At 42.8% G+C, this 13,594-nt stretch overlaps 2 protein-coding genes across 6 annotated transcripts in view; one reads left to right on the top strand and one right to left on the bottom strand.

The window, feature by feature from the left end:
- The window catches only part of LOC307031872 (low affinity immunoglobulin gamma Fc region receptor III-like), a 58,029-nt gene extending 47,147 nt beyond the window's left edge, over nucleotides 1-10,882 (bottom strand). For all 5 annotated transcript variants that reach the window (XR_013806094.1, XR_013806095.1, XR_013806096.1 and 2 more), the window contains exons 1-4: nucleotides 10,615-10,882; nucleotides 4,708-4,791; nucleotides 4,521-4,598; nucleotides 463-1,729 (exon numbers count right to left, since the gene is read on the bottom strand). Coding sequence is in view for 2 of the 5 variants with exons in the window: in XM_079669378.1 (XP_079525504.1) it covers nucleotides 463-493 (31 nt within the window). In the remaining 3 variants the exon portion in view is untranslated. The remainder of the gene's footprint in view (nucleotides 1-462; nucleotides 1,730-4,520; nucleotides 4,599-4,707; nucleotides 4,792-10,614) is intronic.
- A 1,129-nt stretch (nucleotides 10,883-12,011) lies between these two features.
- Nucleotides 12,012-13,463, top strand: LOC307032920 (uncharacterized protein; the record flags this gene model as incomplete). The annotated part of the gene is made up of 3 exons (XM_079671198.1): nucleotides 12,012-12,261; nucleotides 12,732-12,888; nucleotides 12,976-13,463. Coding segments are annotated over 3 exons (600 nt in total), but the record flags the coding sequence as incomplete, so codon positions are not given.
- Between the last annotated feature and the right edge of the window lie 131 nt (nucleotides 13,464-13,594).

Raw genomic sequence — 13,594 nt, 5'->3', positions numbered from 1 at the left:
TATATTAACTTTTATTACCTTGACTTTATTGTTTACTTTTAAAACAATTTGAAAAATCTTAAAATGTTAATCATTTGTATTTATTTATATGGAGGTAGATTTGTCTCAATATGATGTGTTTGGACAGATCAATAACCCGTGTGTAAATGTAAAAACACTTCCAAAAATTCCTCAAATTATTTGTAAAATAACAAAAATATGAATGTAAAATGTGTAAAGAATTTATAAAATGCACGTCAAGCAGCAATTATTTTTCAGACTGCATCTAAAAATGTTTGAAACCACGTCATCCACCCAAAATGACAGTGACACGTGTAGACTTGTTTTTACATTTACACACGGGTTAGTGATCTGTTCTCACAAATAATATTGACACAAGTCTACCTCCATATGTTCCTCTAGCTAATATAATCCAGTATCATATTTTATGTGAAAAACAGCAGATAAGGACTCAGTACTCACACAGTGTGATGCAGAGCGCTGTGGCCTCCATGGCGTCTGGCTGCTGACTGAGTGAACCTCACACTGAAATATAAAAAGAAGAAGAGGGGTGGTCTCTTCCTGTGTGGCTCACTAAGAAACGCCTTGTAGCTCAGACGCGTGTCATGGAAGGAAATACGTATCAGTGGTGGGGTTAATATTAGAGGCTGAGGCCAAAAACTCACATGTGAGAAAGACAACTTTACGTCTTGATGTGTAGAACAGACAAACAGCATTATGACAGGACGGAAAAATATACTTTAACACAACTACTTACACAGAATTAAACATTGTTATGATGCTGTCTTTAAAATATGGAGTACCACAAGGCTCAATTATTGCCACATCTTTATTGCCAAATTCCCCCGAGAAAAATAATTGGCAGTTTTGATTTTGTTTTTAAGTCCTTCTTATGCACTCAATATATGTGTTTATTCATAATAATAATATTAACAATAACATTATAAGATGGTTTGAAAAGGTGATTTTAACATAAATAACATCTAGTCAATGACCTGGTCCTTGGTGTGATTTGGTCAGAATAAAGCAACATCTACAATAGACCTGCATATTAAAGTAAAATCTTTCATTTTAATTTAATTCACATACTTAAATAATAATATTTAACAAATTGCCGCCTCTATTACTTTCATCTGTTATGCAGGTGATTGTAGAACTAAATGAGAAAAAAAGGCCGATATGTACTAATGCATGAGTCTTGTGATTAGCAGTCCCTTTGTTAATAACACAACCTCGATCAGCCCTTCACTTAACCACACGGTACATCAGGCTACCTTAAAGTACTCCAGATACATTTAGTTTTACTGCACGTGTTTGCCTGGTGGTTTTCAGACGCTGGCTGCACGTGAGCTGAGGGGCCCGTCTACCTGTTTCTGTCTGTGGGTTCCTCATGTGGTTTTTATTCTGAAAGTTAAAGAAGAAGAAGCTGAAATTGTAATGAGGGGCTAAAGCTACAAGAGGAAGAACAGTGGCCCCCATGTTGGAGAAAAGTCTGCTAAAAGTTCACTATCTGTCGGTGGCTGCTAAGGGAAATGACCCACATGCAAACAAGCTAGTTACATGTCAGTGTTTGATTACAAAAAGCTTAAAGACAGACAGAGGCTGCAGGATACTTATACTCTGCAGGCTGATGAGGGGAAGTGGAAACAGGTGAGCAGGTGATCCAGGGTCATGTGACTGGACTCTGAGAAGTGAGGAGTTCAACATGACTCTGAGAGTTTGGAGACATCTGGTGGACAGAGGGAGGAAATACACTGCATCCATTTTTTATTCAGCTACAATTCTGTAAGGTTTAACATCAACATGTAGTTATTATACCTGAAAGCATGCATATGTTTCCATTACAAATAAAGTAGGTTTATTTATTAATATGTAATATTCAAAGGAAGGTCATATGATGAGTAACTCTGTCTCCTTAATAGTCAGTTGACTAAAACACTGCAGATAATTAGATATCATAGCAAAAAAATCTTATTTCATCTTATCTTATAATAATAGAAGTAAAAACAATTTCATAAGCTTCAGTGAAACAAAAACATAAAAGTTATTTTCGGAGCCCGTCCAGCTAGCTTGCTAAGGACTGTGCGATGTAGGCCACCCTCTTATTAATTGGTTTGAAAATGACAAGTGACAATTGGACAATGTCAAATATTTAGCTGTTGCTACAGGGACACAGTAATATCTCAATTATGCTTTGACACAAGGAGCTGATACTTGGACTGTGATATTTTGGCCACCCTCTAATTGATTGGTGTGAAAATTGTGACGATTGGACATTGTCAAATATTTAGCTGTTTTCAGGATCCTGTAATGTTGGTACAGGGACACGGGCATATCTCGATTATGACTTGACACAGGGAGCCGATACTTGGACTGTGCTATGTTGGCCACGCTCTAATTTATTGGTGTGAAAATTGAGACAATTGGACAATGTCAAATATTTAGCTATTTTGAGGACCCTGTAATGTTTGTACAGGGACACGGGCATATCTCAATTATGCCTTGACACAGGGAACTGATACTTGGACTGTGCTATGTTGGCCACCCTCTAATTAATTGGTGTGAAAATGGAGACAATTGGACAATGTCAAATATTTAGCTGTTTTGAGGACCCAGTAATGTTGGTACAGGGACACAGTAATATCTCAATTATGCTTTGACACAAGGAGCTGATACTTGGACTGTGATATTTTGGCCACCCTCTAATTGATTGGTGTGAAAATTGTGATGATTGGAGATTGTCAAATATTTAGCTGTTTTCAGGACCCTGTAATGTTGGTACAGGAACACGGGCATATCTCAATTATGCCTTGACACAGGGAGCCGATACTTGGACTGTGCTATGTTGGCTACCCTCTAATTAATTGGTGTGAAAATTGAGACAATTGGAAAATTTCAAATATTTAGCTGTTTTGAGGACCCTGTAATGTTTGTACAGGGACACGGGCATATCTCGATTATGCCTTGACACAGGGAGCTGATACTTGGACTGTGCTATGTTGGCCACCCTCTAATTGATTAGTGTGAAAATTTAAAAAAAAATGCCTCTGAAATTGTAGGATCCCTACATTTTTATTCACCATTCATTTCCAATGGCTGGCTATGTCACGTGATCTTCAACTTTCTCTCCGCAGACAAAAAAAAACATGGCCGACCTTCGTTTTATTCTCGGTGGAAAATGCCTATTTAAAGGTTAGTTTGGCCATTAAAATGCGTTTTGATGTAATTTGATGCGAAAAATATGAGTTGTTATTTCAGATTATTTGTGCAGTGGATGTACATGATCTTTAGTTTGCTAGTTATTAGGAAGATTACTACAGGAAATTGTACACATTCAAAATTTTCATCGTTGCTAAGGTGGTTGCCATGGACACTGCTATCGAGTGCAGTTACGTTTGTTATGAACGTATCTTAAATACGTTTATTTTCTAAATATCTTTGCCATTTATTGTTTTGCTTATAATAAGGATAATAGTCATTTATAAATATCATTTTTAGAGCACACATTTGAAATCAACGATCGGAATCGATATATGGTTAATTAAAATCAGTAGGCGGGGCTGTAATTTTGCCAGCTGTTACTCTCATGAGCGAGGCAGAAAATAATAGTTTTAACATGCCAAAAAGCTGCTGTGTCGTTTATTGCACCTCAAACATTAAAACAAATCCAGAGTTACATGTTTCTGTACTTCCTCTAAGAAGAAAGGACAGTAACAGAAGATCTCTGTGGCTTCAGGCTTGATCGCCGTTCAAATGACAGCGTTGGTTTCCCCAAAAGTGGGCGGGGCTGTAAAGTGACGTAGATTTTATTCTCATCTATTATTCAAAAACATTCAATTTATTCTAACGTAAATTACATGCCAGTGTTTTATCTTTTTATTTAGCTATTTGTTTTTGCATGTTTAACTGGGAATGTTTTCACATTCGCTGATTGGATGTGTTAGCCGCAATGCACGTTGGGATATGGTGTTAATTTGATAAGATATCCGGAAAAAAATTCAGAGTTTAGGATGGCCGACGACACTACACTACCCATAATCCCCAGCTATCGTTAGGGACTACAGTCCCGTTGACAAACCCCGTGATTAATCTTCAAGCTCTGGGATTGGATGTTGGAGTGGCAGTGCGCCAAGGTTACGCCGAGCGTCAAGCTCTTTGAAATGGAACAAAACCATGGCAGACTATTCAAAACTGGACTTGAACGCCCCCCCAGAACTACACATGCTGGCTATTGTGTTTCGCAACATGTTCTCTATGGCACGTCTCTACTGGGAATTGTAGTTTTAAAAGACGTTTTCGTTTTTCACAAAATTAGAAGTTGACAGTTTTACACTGTGTACAGCCCTGGAGGTTTAGGCGATAGGAAACACATTGGTGTATACAAATTTAAAACATGTAATTACTAAATGGGTGAAAATCGGTTGTATCCATAATGGGCAATATGTGGGCAATATGTGTGTATGTATACACACGTATTGATAGACATGAACCTGTATACACACATATTGATAGACATGAACCTCTCTGTTCTTGTTCCACAGATCTTTCTTCAGGCTCTGCAGCTCGTTCTCGTTCCTCTGTTTCTCTGCATGGAGATCCTGCAGCTCAGAGTATTTAGATTCAAACTGAAGCAAACTGACAACATTAAGAACCAAACAATGAGGAGAGATTCATGTATATTTATGAACAATTTAAATGAAAATAAACCTTGCTCTTCTTGTTTTCCAGGTCATCATTCAGGGTCTGGACATTCTTATCAGATTCCTCCCTCCTCTGCTCCTCAAAGAGCTGCTCAGATTTGCAAGAGAGGAAGAGAGAAAACATTATCAGAAGTGAGTTTTAATGTGCCAAACAAAAACGTGTTGTCATTGCATTTATGGCAGATCCTGTATCTTGATATTAAGATTGTTTTTAAAAGTTGTGTCATTCCTCACTTAGATGTTTGCGCTTGTCCTTCACTGTTTCCTTTAAAACAATAGTTACGGCTGTAACTACAGTTCTATGAGTCCCGGATGACCGCCAGAGGCGGTGATTTAGCACTGGATATTTCCATCACACGGATGCGCAGTTCGAGTAAAAATAACAACAAAGTCACCTGTGACCCACGAGACACCGGCTACATAGGCCGGCGTCATCAGTGGATCTGTTCCCAGAATCTTCTCGCGAGCACACAAGAATTCTGAGTGACAGGAAACTCTGGCGGTCATCCGGGACTCATAGAACCGTAGTTACAGCCGTAACTATCGTTCTATTTTGTCCCTACTGACCGCCAGAGGTGGTGCTTTAGAACTGGATGACTTATACCAACCATGTCATGAAGAATCCAAGTCCTTGCTCACTACTGGAAGGAGCGGAGCTCGGCAAAAGCATCATGCCCAAAGAATGGGGAGTGGCGACATTAACCCGATAAAAACTGGAGAATGTGCCAGAAGACGCCCACGACGCCGCGGCACAAATGGTCTCCAGGGGCACCACTCTCAGGGCAGCCCAAGATGTTGAGATGCTCCTTGTAGAGTGGCATCTCAGCCTTAATGGTAGGGGGCGGCCACTGGCCCCGTAGGCATGTGAGATGGTATCGACAACCCAGTGGGGCAGCCGCTTGATAGAGGGCACAACCTCCTTTAGTGCCGCCATGGTAAACGAAGAGCTGCTCCGACTGTCGTATACAGGCAGTAGCCTAGATATACGCCCTTTGGGCACCCACAGGGCAACTTTGACGTGCCGTTCTTCTGAATGTCAAAGTGTGCCAGCTGGGCAGGCTGATTGAAGTGGGCTTGTTGAAGCTCCCTGGGCAGGAATGCCACATTTGCCCAAAGGGAAACACCTGAGAGTCCCACCTCGGGCATGTGTCGTTTATGGAGAGGACATGAAACTCCCCAACTCGCTTCCCTGAGGCTATGGCAAGCAGAAACGCTGCCTTCATGGGCAGCCACCTAAGCCCCACCTGTGCCAGTGGCTCGAAGGGAGGAGATGATAGGGCATCCGGCAGCAGGGGCAGGTTCCAAGCCGGAGCCCTCGGGGTGTTCGGGGGACGCTGCCGTAAAGCCCCTCTCAGGAACAGGGACACCGACCTGTGGCACCCCGCCGTGGCGCCGTCATGTTGGGCAGAAATAGCAGCCACATAAACTCTCAGAGTGGAGAGAGAACGTCCACTATCTAGAAGGGACTGCTGTCTGGGCAACAGTGTACATGCTGTCCCAAGGAACACGCACATGCTTGCCCCCCAGTTGGGGTAGAAAGTGCGTGAGTGCAAGCTGCACAGCCTGAAGTTCTAGCTGGTTGACATGGTGTGCACCCTCCTGGGCAGACCACTGACCCTGAACGGTCCTGCCCTGCTGCACCACACCCCACCCTGAGAGACATGCACCCATGGTGACGGTCTCCTGGCGGGATGGGATGGCGCCCATGGGCATGCCCATCAGGAGGTAGGCCCTGCCCCTCCAGCGTGACAGAGAGTGGAGGCAATGCTCCGACACCCTGACTTTCCTGTGCCTGTGCCACTTGGCGTCCAAGTGAAGGCTGTTCAGCCACATGGGGCGCAACGACAGCGGGCCTAAAGGCCCAACGACCGAGGCAGCCGTCAGTCTGTCCAAGGGCTGGAGGAACTGACTATAAGACACCATCTTGCCCGGCCCACGTGGAAGTAGGCATCCCTCAAGTCCACGGTTGCGAACCACACCCCCTGTGCATGTGCTGTGGTCATTATATGGAATGGCAGCACCTTGAGGAATCTGTTGATTCCTCTGATGTCCAAGATCAGGCGAAATCCGCGTAGAACCCCCTGGGCTGAGCAGAGTGTCTACTGGCTCGATTGCGTCCTTGGCCAGAAGGATGGAAAGCTGTTGGGCCAGAGCTAGGGCCTCGGCCAGATCACTCACGACTGTCATTTTTTCCCGGCCGAAGGCTAGGGCCCAGAACTGCGGTTTGTAACCCTGGGTTAAGGTGAAAACCACCCAACGGCCGGAAGTACAGACAGCCCGGTAACTGTGCTGCTGCTGTGAAAGCAGCCGACGACAGGCCCCGACCTACCTCCGGAGCCCCCTGAGGCACAGGCCGGATGAGTGGGCCGCTGGGACCTGCGCAGACCACCACTGTAAGCTGGTGGCTGAGTGCGGCTGCTAGAGGGGCCCCTGGGCTTGCTGGGCTTGTCTGCCTAGCTTGGTCAGCAGGCTCCAGTGCCTACAGGGCAGCTGCCCCAAACAGCTCCAAAAGCAGGCCAAGCCTGGCGACGAGTCTGCACCAATAAGGACATAACTCGTCCCAATTCCCTAAACATTAGGGCAAGGCTTACAGTGATGCATCACTGAGGCCCAGCAAAGAAGGCTCAACCGGAGCCTGCTGCAGAGAGGTAGAGACAGCCAGCATCAGATGGGAGAGGGAGTTTCCGTTACGACCCGTGTGTGCCGCTGTGTCGTAGGCCTTACAGAGCAGCGCGTCTGTGACCCTGCGCTGATGCCGAGGGCACCTGGCATCAGGATCAAGAATCGGGGAGGCGATGGCAGGCTCAATGGATGGCAAGCGACCCATCCCCACCCTCGCCGGATCCTGCATGGAGTGGGAGAGGGCCCTGGTGTCTCTCCAGCATGCATGGAGCTCCCTCAGGTACTCCTCTGAAGGATGAACAGTGGGAGTGACAGGGTGAGGGAATGCTCCTGTTTCGAGACAACATTAACATGGGATCACTCCGGTCATTGTACGTACTTCGTCTCACTGGAATATTAACGGTCAGATTGAATACAACATCGACCCAATTTCTCCGGTCAATGACGGGAGAGTTTTGAAAGTGACAAAACACTGTTCCACATATTTAAAAACACTTAAACAATTAAACAATGTTTACCCAGGATTCAGGCACCTTCCCTGGCTTGTAAAATGCGGTGATGAGCCCTGGAGGTATCATAATATTTAAAACATGTATACCCAGGATACAATCACTTTTCCTGGCTTGTAAAGTGTTGTGAAGCAGCCTGTTCTCTGGGTGCAGTCTGGGTGCAAGAGTCATGTGCTGCAAGGATCTCTCCGGGTGCGCTCTGTGAGTCTCACACCCCACTTCTCTCTGGCTGCTCTCTCCCTCTATTCACAGCACTTTTCCCCAGCTTTCAAAGACTTATTGCTGGGTGGAATAGCAATGTGCATCACCCTGGGTCTCTGCCTGTGTGCCTGTGAGTGTGAGACCCTGCTAACAGCAGTGACTCTGCTGTACTTATCTTATTTTACATTGAGTCAAATGTGGACGAAATTGACAGTTTCCTGTCCATATGACCGGCTGTTTATGCAGTCAAATGCGCATTGGGTGCAGTCTGGGTGGGAGAGCCATGTGCTGCAAGGAGCTCTCTGTGTCTCTGTGTGAGTCTCACACCCCGCTTCTCTCTGGCTGCTCTCTCCCTGTATTCACAGCACTTTTCCCCAGCTTTCAAAGACTCATTGCTGGGTAGAAAAGCCTTGTGCATCACCCTGGATCTCTGCATAGGTGCCTGTGAGTGTGAGACCCTGCTAACAGCAGTGAACGTGCTGCCAGCATTACGAACATGTTAATCAGGCGTTTTTAGCTCATAGGTGGCCTGCCATGGGCCCCCAGCCGTGGAAAGAAGAAAAAAGTAAAGAAAACGGTCAATTATATTTTAAAATAATCGAAAATGAAGTTAAAAAAGATTCTCGAAAAAACGACTAATGCCCCTTTCACACCAATGCGTTTTCAGCTCCGGCTCGGAGCTGGAGCCTGAAAAGTACCGTTTTTTCCTGTTCACACCGCAGCGGCGCCGCCTCTTAGCTCCGGAATCCGGTTCACTTCCAGCTCCAAAAAATTGTCGGCCTAGAGGCAAGAGCTTCGGAGCTTCGGAGCTAAGAGGCGGCGTCGCTTACGTCTCTCTTACGTCGAGGCGTGCAGGAAACTAAACCCACCTCCCCTGAACATGGGTTGACTGAAGAGTCTCGTCATGCCTGCCTACAAGCAGTATTGCTTATAAACACACTTTATAAAGTCAGGCAACACTAACCACGCTTCGTGTGATTCTGTTTATTTGTACCTTACTTTGACCATCCGTGCACTGTCATTGATCATTGTGGAGAGCAGGCAGACGTTTTGTTTTGTATTATAGCAGCTATCGGATGGAATCAATATATGGGCTTCACAGGTCACACACACAAACACACCTACATCATATTAGTTGCATACATGTATTCCAATGGCTGTCAGGGCCCCATTATACACAGGCAAAGAAACCAAGAAATGACAAGCATGTAATTCAATGGTAAAATGTCACATCTGGTGATATACAGTAAAAAGGACAAATTGAACTATTTTCCTCCGATATAAAACCCTGACATTACAAAATGCATGATTTTATACCGGTATGGCGGAGGGATCAAAAGATGTGGTTATAATGGGAGTGGATGGGACCTTTTTGTCCGTGAGTGGCTAATGTGTGAGTTTTTTGTTTAATCTGATTCTGCGCAAAAACTAATAATAATAATAAAATAAACGTTGTTGCTAATCTTTGACATATCCAAGACTGTGATAAAAAAAAGCTGAACCCCCCCAACATTCATTATATGGAAAATAACTGCCTTTATTTTATGCATGTTTTTGATAGAAAACGCAAAATCATGTTTTCAAACTGGCAGTTAAAGGGTTAAAATCCTGAACATAAGTTAACATTTGGTATTTTTGATCAGGACTGAAGTTGATTGAAAGATATAACCCCAAAAAGGTTTTAAAAATATTAATCTGTTGTCATTTTAGAGCAGATTTTGAAGTGGAAATCTTTGTCCCGAATGACTAATGTGTGACTTTTTTGTTTAATCTGATTTTGTGCAAAAACTAATAATTCAAAAAAAAAATGTTGCTGCTAATCTTTGACATATCCAATACTGTGATAAAAAAGAGCCAGTCCCCAGATATGTATTTTTTGGGAAATACCTGATTTTCTCTGTTTTCATCATGAAAAAAAACAGCGGTTTCATGTATTCAAAATGGCATTTAAAGGGTTAAAATCCTGAAAATGATTATATTTTTGGTATTTTCTATTAGGGCGGAAGTTGATTTGAAGTTTGAACCCAAAAAAGTTGTGAAAAAAACCTTTTAATATAATGTAAAGTAAAGTATTTTGCAGTGGACATTTTTGTCTCAAATGACTAATTTGCGTAGTCAATCTGTTTCACAGTGAATTAAAGACTGATTTGAAAAATTGAAATTGGAATTCCAAAATAGATCGAGAAAATAGCCTTGTTACAAAAAATCAGACCATTTGCACCAACAGAACCAAAGTTATTGCAAAATGAAAAGTGAAAAATGACGCATATGGACAAAAACGTCCACAGTGATACCGGAGGGGATAAAGTTATGATTTTTTTATTGTGTTGTTGCATCTTTTTTTCTGCTTTCTTTTTGGTAAACAAGCTTCTTACCAACTTTCTGTTCACAGAGCTGCAGAAACTGTCATGTCTCGCAAATTATGTTAGTTAGTTTTTGTCTTGGTCTAGTGATTTTCCCCTTTATTTTTGAATAGTAACCTTCCCTCTCGTTTCAGATACTCTGACCTCCCTTCCTTGTGTGTCTCCCACTCCTGTGATTGTCGACCCCGCCCCTGATTGTTTCCACCTGTTCTCCATTACCTGGTGTATTTATTGTCCTCGTCTCCCTTTGTCCTGTGCCAGTTCGTTTCGTTCCTTGTGACTACCACCAGCATTAGCAATCCAGGATTAACCCCAAGCAGAGCTTTGAGCCACGTCTTGTTTAAGTATTTTTGTTGTTCATGCTCCTAGTGTTTTTCCTCTTTAAGAGTGATTTTGTTTTTGTACCACTATCGTTGAGCTTTGGTTTGAATAAAACCTTTTTTTGTTAAATTCTGTGAGTTGTGCATTTGAGTTCATACCCGTTTAATCAGTCGTAACAGAAACACCGTCATCCCTGCAGTGCAGAGACAACATAGACAAACATCACTCACATTTTTTATATTGACTTCTATTACCTTGACTTTATTGTTTAAATATATCTTTGATAGATAATACTTTTAAAACAATTTGAAAAATTGTAAAATATTAATAATTTGTATTTATGCATATGGAGGTAGATCATTAATATTATGTGTTCGGACAGATCAATAGCCCGAGTGTAAATGTAAAAACACTTCCAAAAATTCCCAAAAGGATTTGTAAAATCATAAAGATATTAATGGAACATGTGTAAAGAATTTATAAAATGCACGTCGAGCAGCAATTATTTGATTACTCTGAAAATGCTTGAAACCCCGTCATCGTCCCAAAATGGCAGTGACACGCGTAAACGTTTTTTACATTTACACACGGGTTAGTGATCTGTTCAAACCAATAATATTGATACAAATCTAGCTCCATATATTCCTTTAGCTAATATAATCTAGTATCATCTTTTATGTGAAAAACAGCAGATAAGACACAGGACATCGGGTTGGCAGGACCCCCGGCAGAAGAGTAGTCGGCGGGACCCCCAACGGGCCAGGACATGGAGTTGACAGGACCCCTAGCGGAACCTCCAACGGCACTTGAGTAGGGACTTGAGTGGGGACTCGAGAGAGGGCTTGAGATGGAACTCGAGAGGAAACTTGAGAGTTGACTTGAGAGGGATCTTGATAGGGAACTCGAGAGGAGACTCGAGGGAGGGCTTGAGAGGTAACTCGAGAGGGGACTTGAGAGAGAACTCGAGAGGTGACTGGAGAGGGGACTCGAGAGGGAATAATGGCCAAACTAACTTTAAAATAGGTATTTTCCATCGAGAATAAAACGAAGTTCGGCCATGTTTTTTTTTTCTGCTGGGAGACGCCAGCCATTGTTGAATGGTGAAAAAAAACGTACAATTTCAGAGCCGTTTTTGTAGAAATACTACGTCCTACGTTGTGGACCAACGTAGTTATTACACATTTTTTTATGAGACTGGGTTGGTGCATCGTGTGACAAATACAGTGATTTCCTTCCATTAACATAAAAGTTCTGCTTTATTTGTATAAACCAGATGATTCCTTGTCTCTCTCTTTCAGACGCAGCACATTGTCTCAGAGAGACTGCAGCTCTTTGAATACGAGCCCTTCTCTTTTCTCTGCGAGGGTCTTGGCTCTGCTCTGAGGGGGTTTAGGAACAACAATGAGTTAATTCAGGGTTGTTATAATATTGCTTCATCAACACTGAACTGCACCATTCAACAGGCCTATGATTCAGACAGCGGGGTTTACTGGTGTGAGGATGAGAAAGGAGAGAAGAGCAACTCAGTCGACATCACCGTCACCGGTATGTTTATCATAATTAAGATTTGTTTTAAACTGCAATGCTCTTTTCTTTTAATTCAGATATAATGCACCTATTTGTCAATGTTACATCTAAATACAGTACATCTAAAACATATTGATTCTGACCAAGTGTGTCATAAATATGCAGAAAGTGCACTGACCCTTAGCTTTTTAGATATGCAGACGATACACTTCTCTATGTTAATATCTAATTTGTGATTTATTGATCATGTAGTTCTGTTTATTTCTGATATGTTCATTCACTATGTGTATGACGCCACCATATTTTACATTCACTGTATGTTCAGGATGACATTTCTTCCCTCTGTCTCAATCATCTCCTATTCTTTATTATAAATAACCACAGATTAGACTAAACATTTGATCCCCATGTTGTTCAGCTGGCTCTGTGATCCTGGAGAGTCCTGTGCTTCCTGTGATGGAGGGAGAGTTTCTGACTCTGAGCTGCAGAAACAAGACGACCAATTCCTCCATCCTCTCAGCTGACTTCTATAAAGATGGCCGTTACATCAGGAGCAGCTCTACAGGAATCTGATGAAGGACTCTACAAGTGCAGCACCTCCGATTGTGGAGAATCACCAGAGAGCTGGCTGGCTGGCTGTCAGAGGTGAGATGTTGCATTAAAGCTAACATTTGGGGGATATATCTGGAGTTTCTGGATTATATATATATTCACGTTGTGTTGTGTTTGCAGCTGTTCACAGAGAGACGTGTCCCTCCTCGGATCACTCCCTTCACGTCCTCCTCGTCTTAAGGACTGTGTTCACCGTAGTGATGGTGGCTCTGCTGCTGCTGCTGGTGGGACTGCTGCATTGTGGGAAACTCAGGGTAACACAGAAATAACTCATGTAGAAAGATCCGAGATAGTTTGGTCATCAAGACAATGAACACCACGAGCAGAGGACATTATCACTTTCTTCAGCGTTTGATCTCTTCTTTTGCTCAGGTTGAGTGTGAGGTGTGTTACTTCTCTGTGTCTCATGATGGTACGAGCAGCAGCTGTTAGAGTTTCTCACACTCAAGACTAAGTTAAAAACCACAGAGGTACTGACTGACGTCTGCATTTATTTTAAAAGGCGAGCTGAGGGTATGTTGTTCTGAGTTTTATTCTAGCCTCCAGATACTTTCAGCTTCTCAGACATGTCTGTATAAATAAATGAATACATATGTAAAGAGGGAGGATTTATAGAAACAAGTAACTTATAGCATATAATTTAATTGTGAGGTTTGAACGTGGTAATACCTGCTAGATTGTTAGCGTGCTAACTTTGGCTTATAGCTCAAAGGACGGCTGTGAGCCTCAGAGAAACAAG

Source organism: Notothenia rossii, assembly GCF_949606895.1.
Source record: "Notothenia rossii genome assembly, chromosome: 3".
Taxonomy (NCBI): domain Eukaryota; kingdom Metazoa; phylum Chordata; class Actinopteri; order Perciformes; family Nototheniidae; genus Notothenia; species Notothenia rossii.
This window is presented reverse-complemented; position numbering and strand designations above follow the sequence as displayed.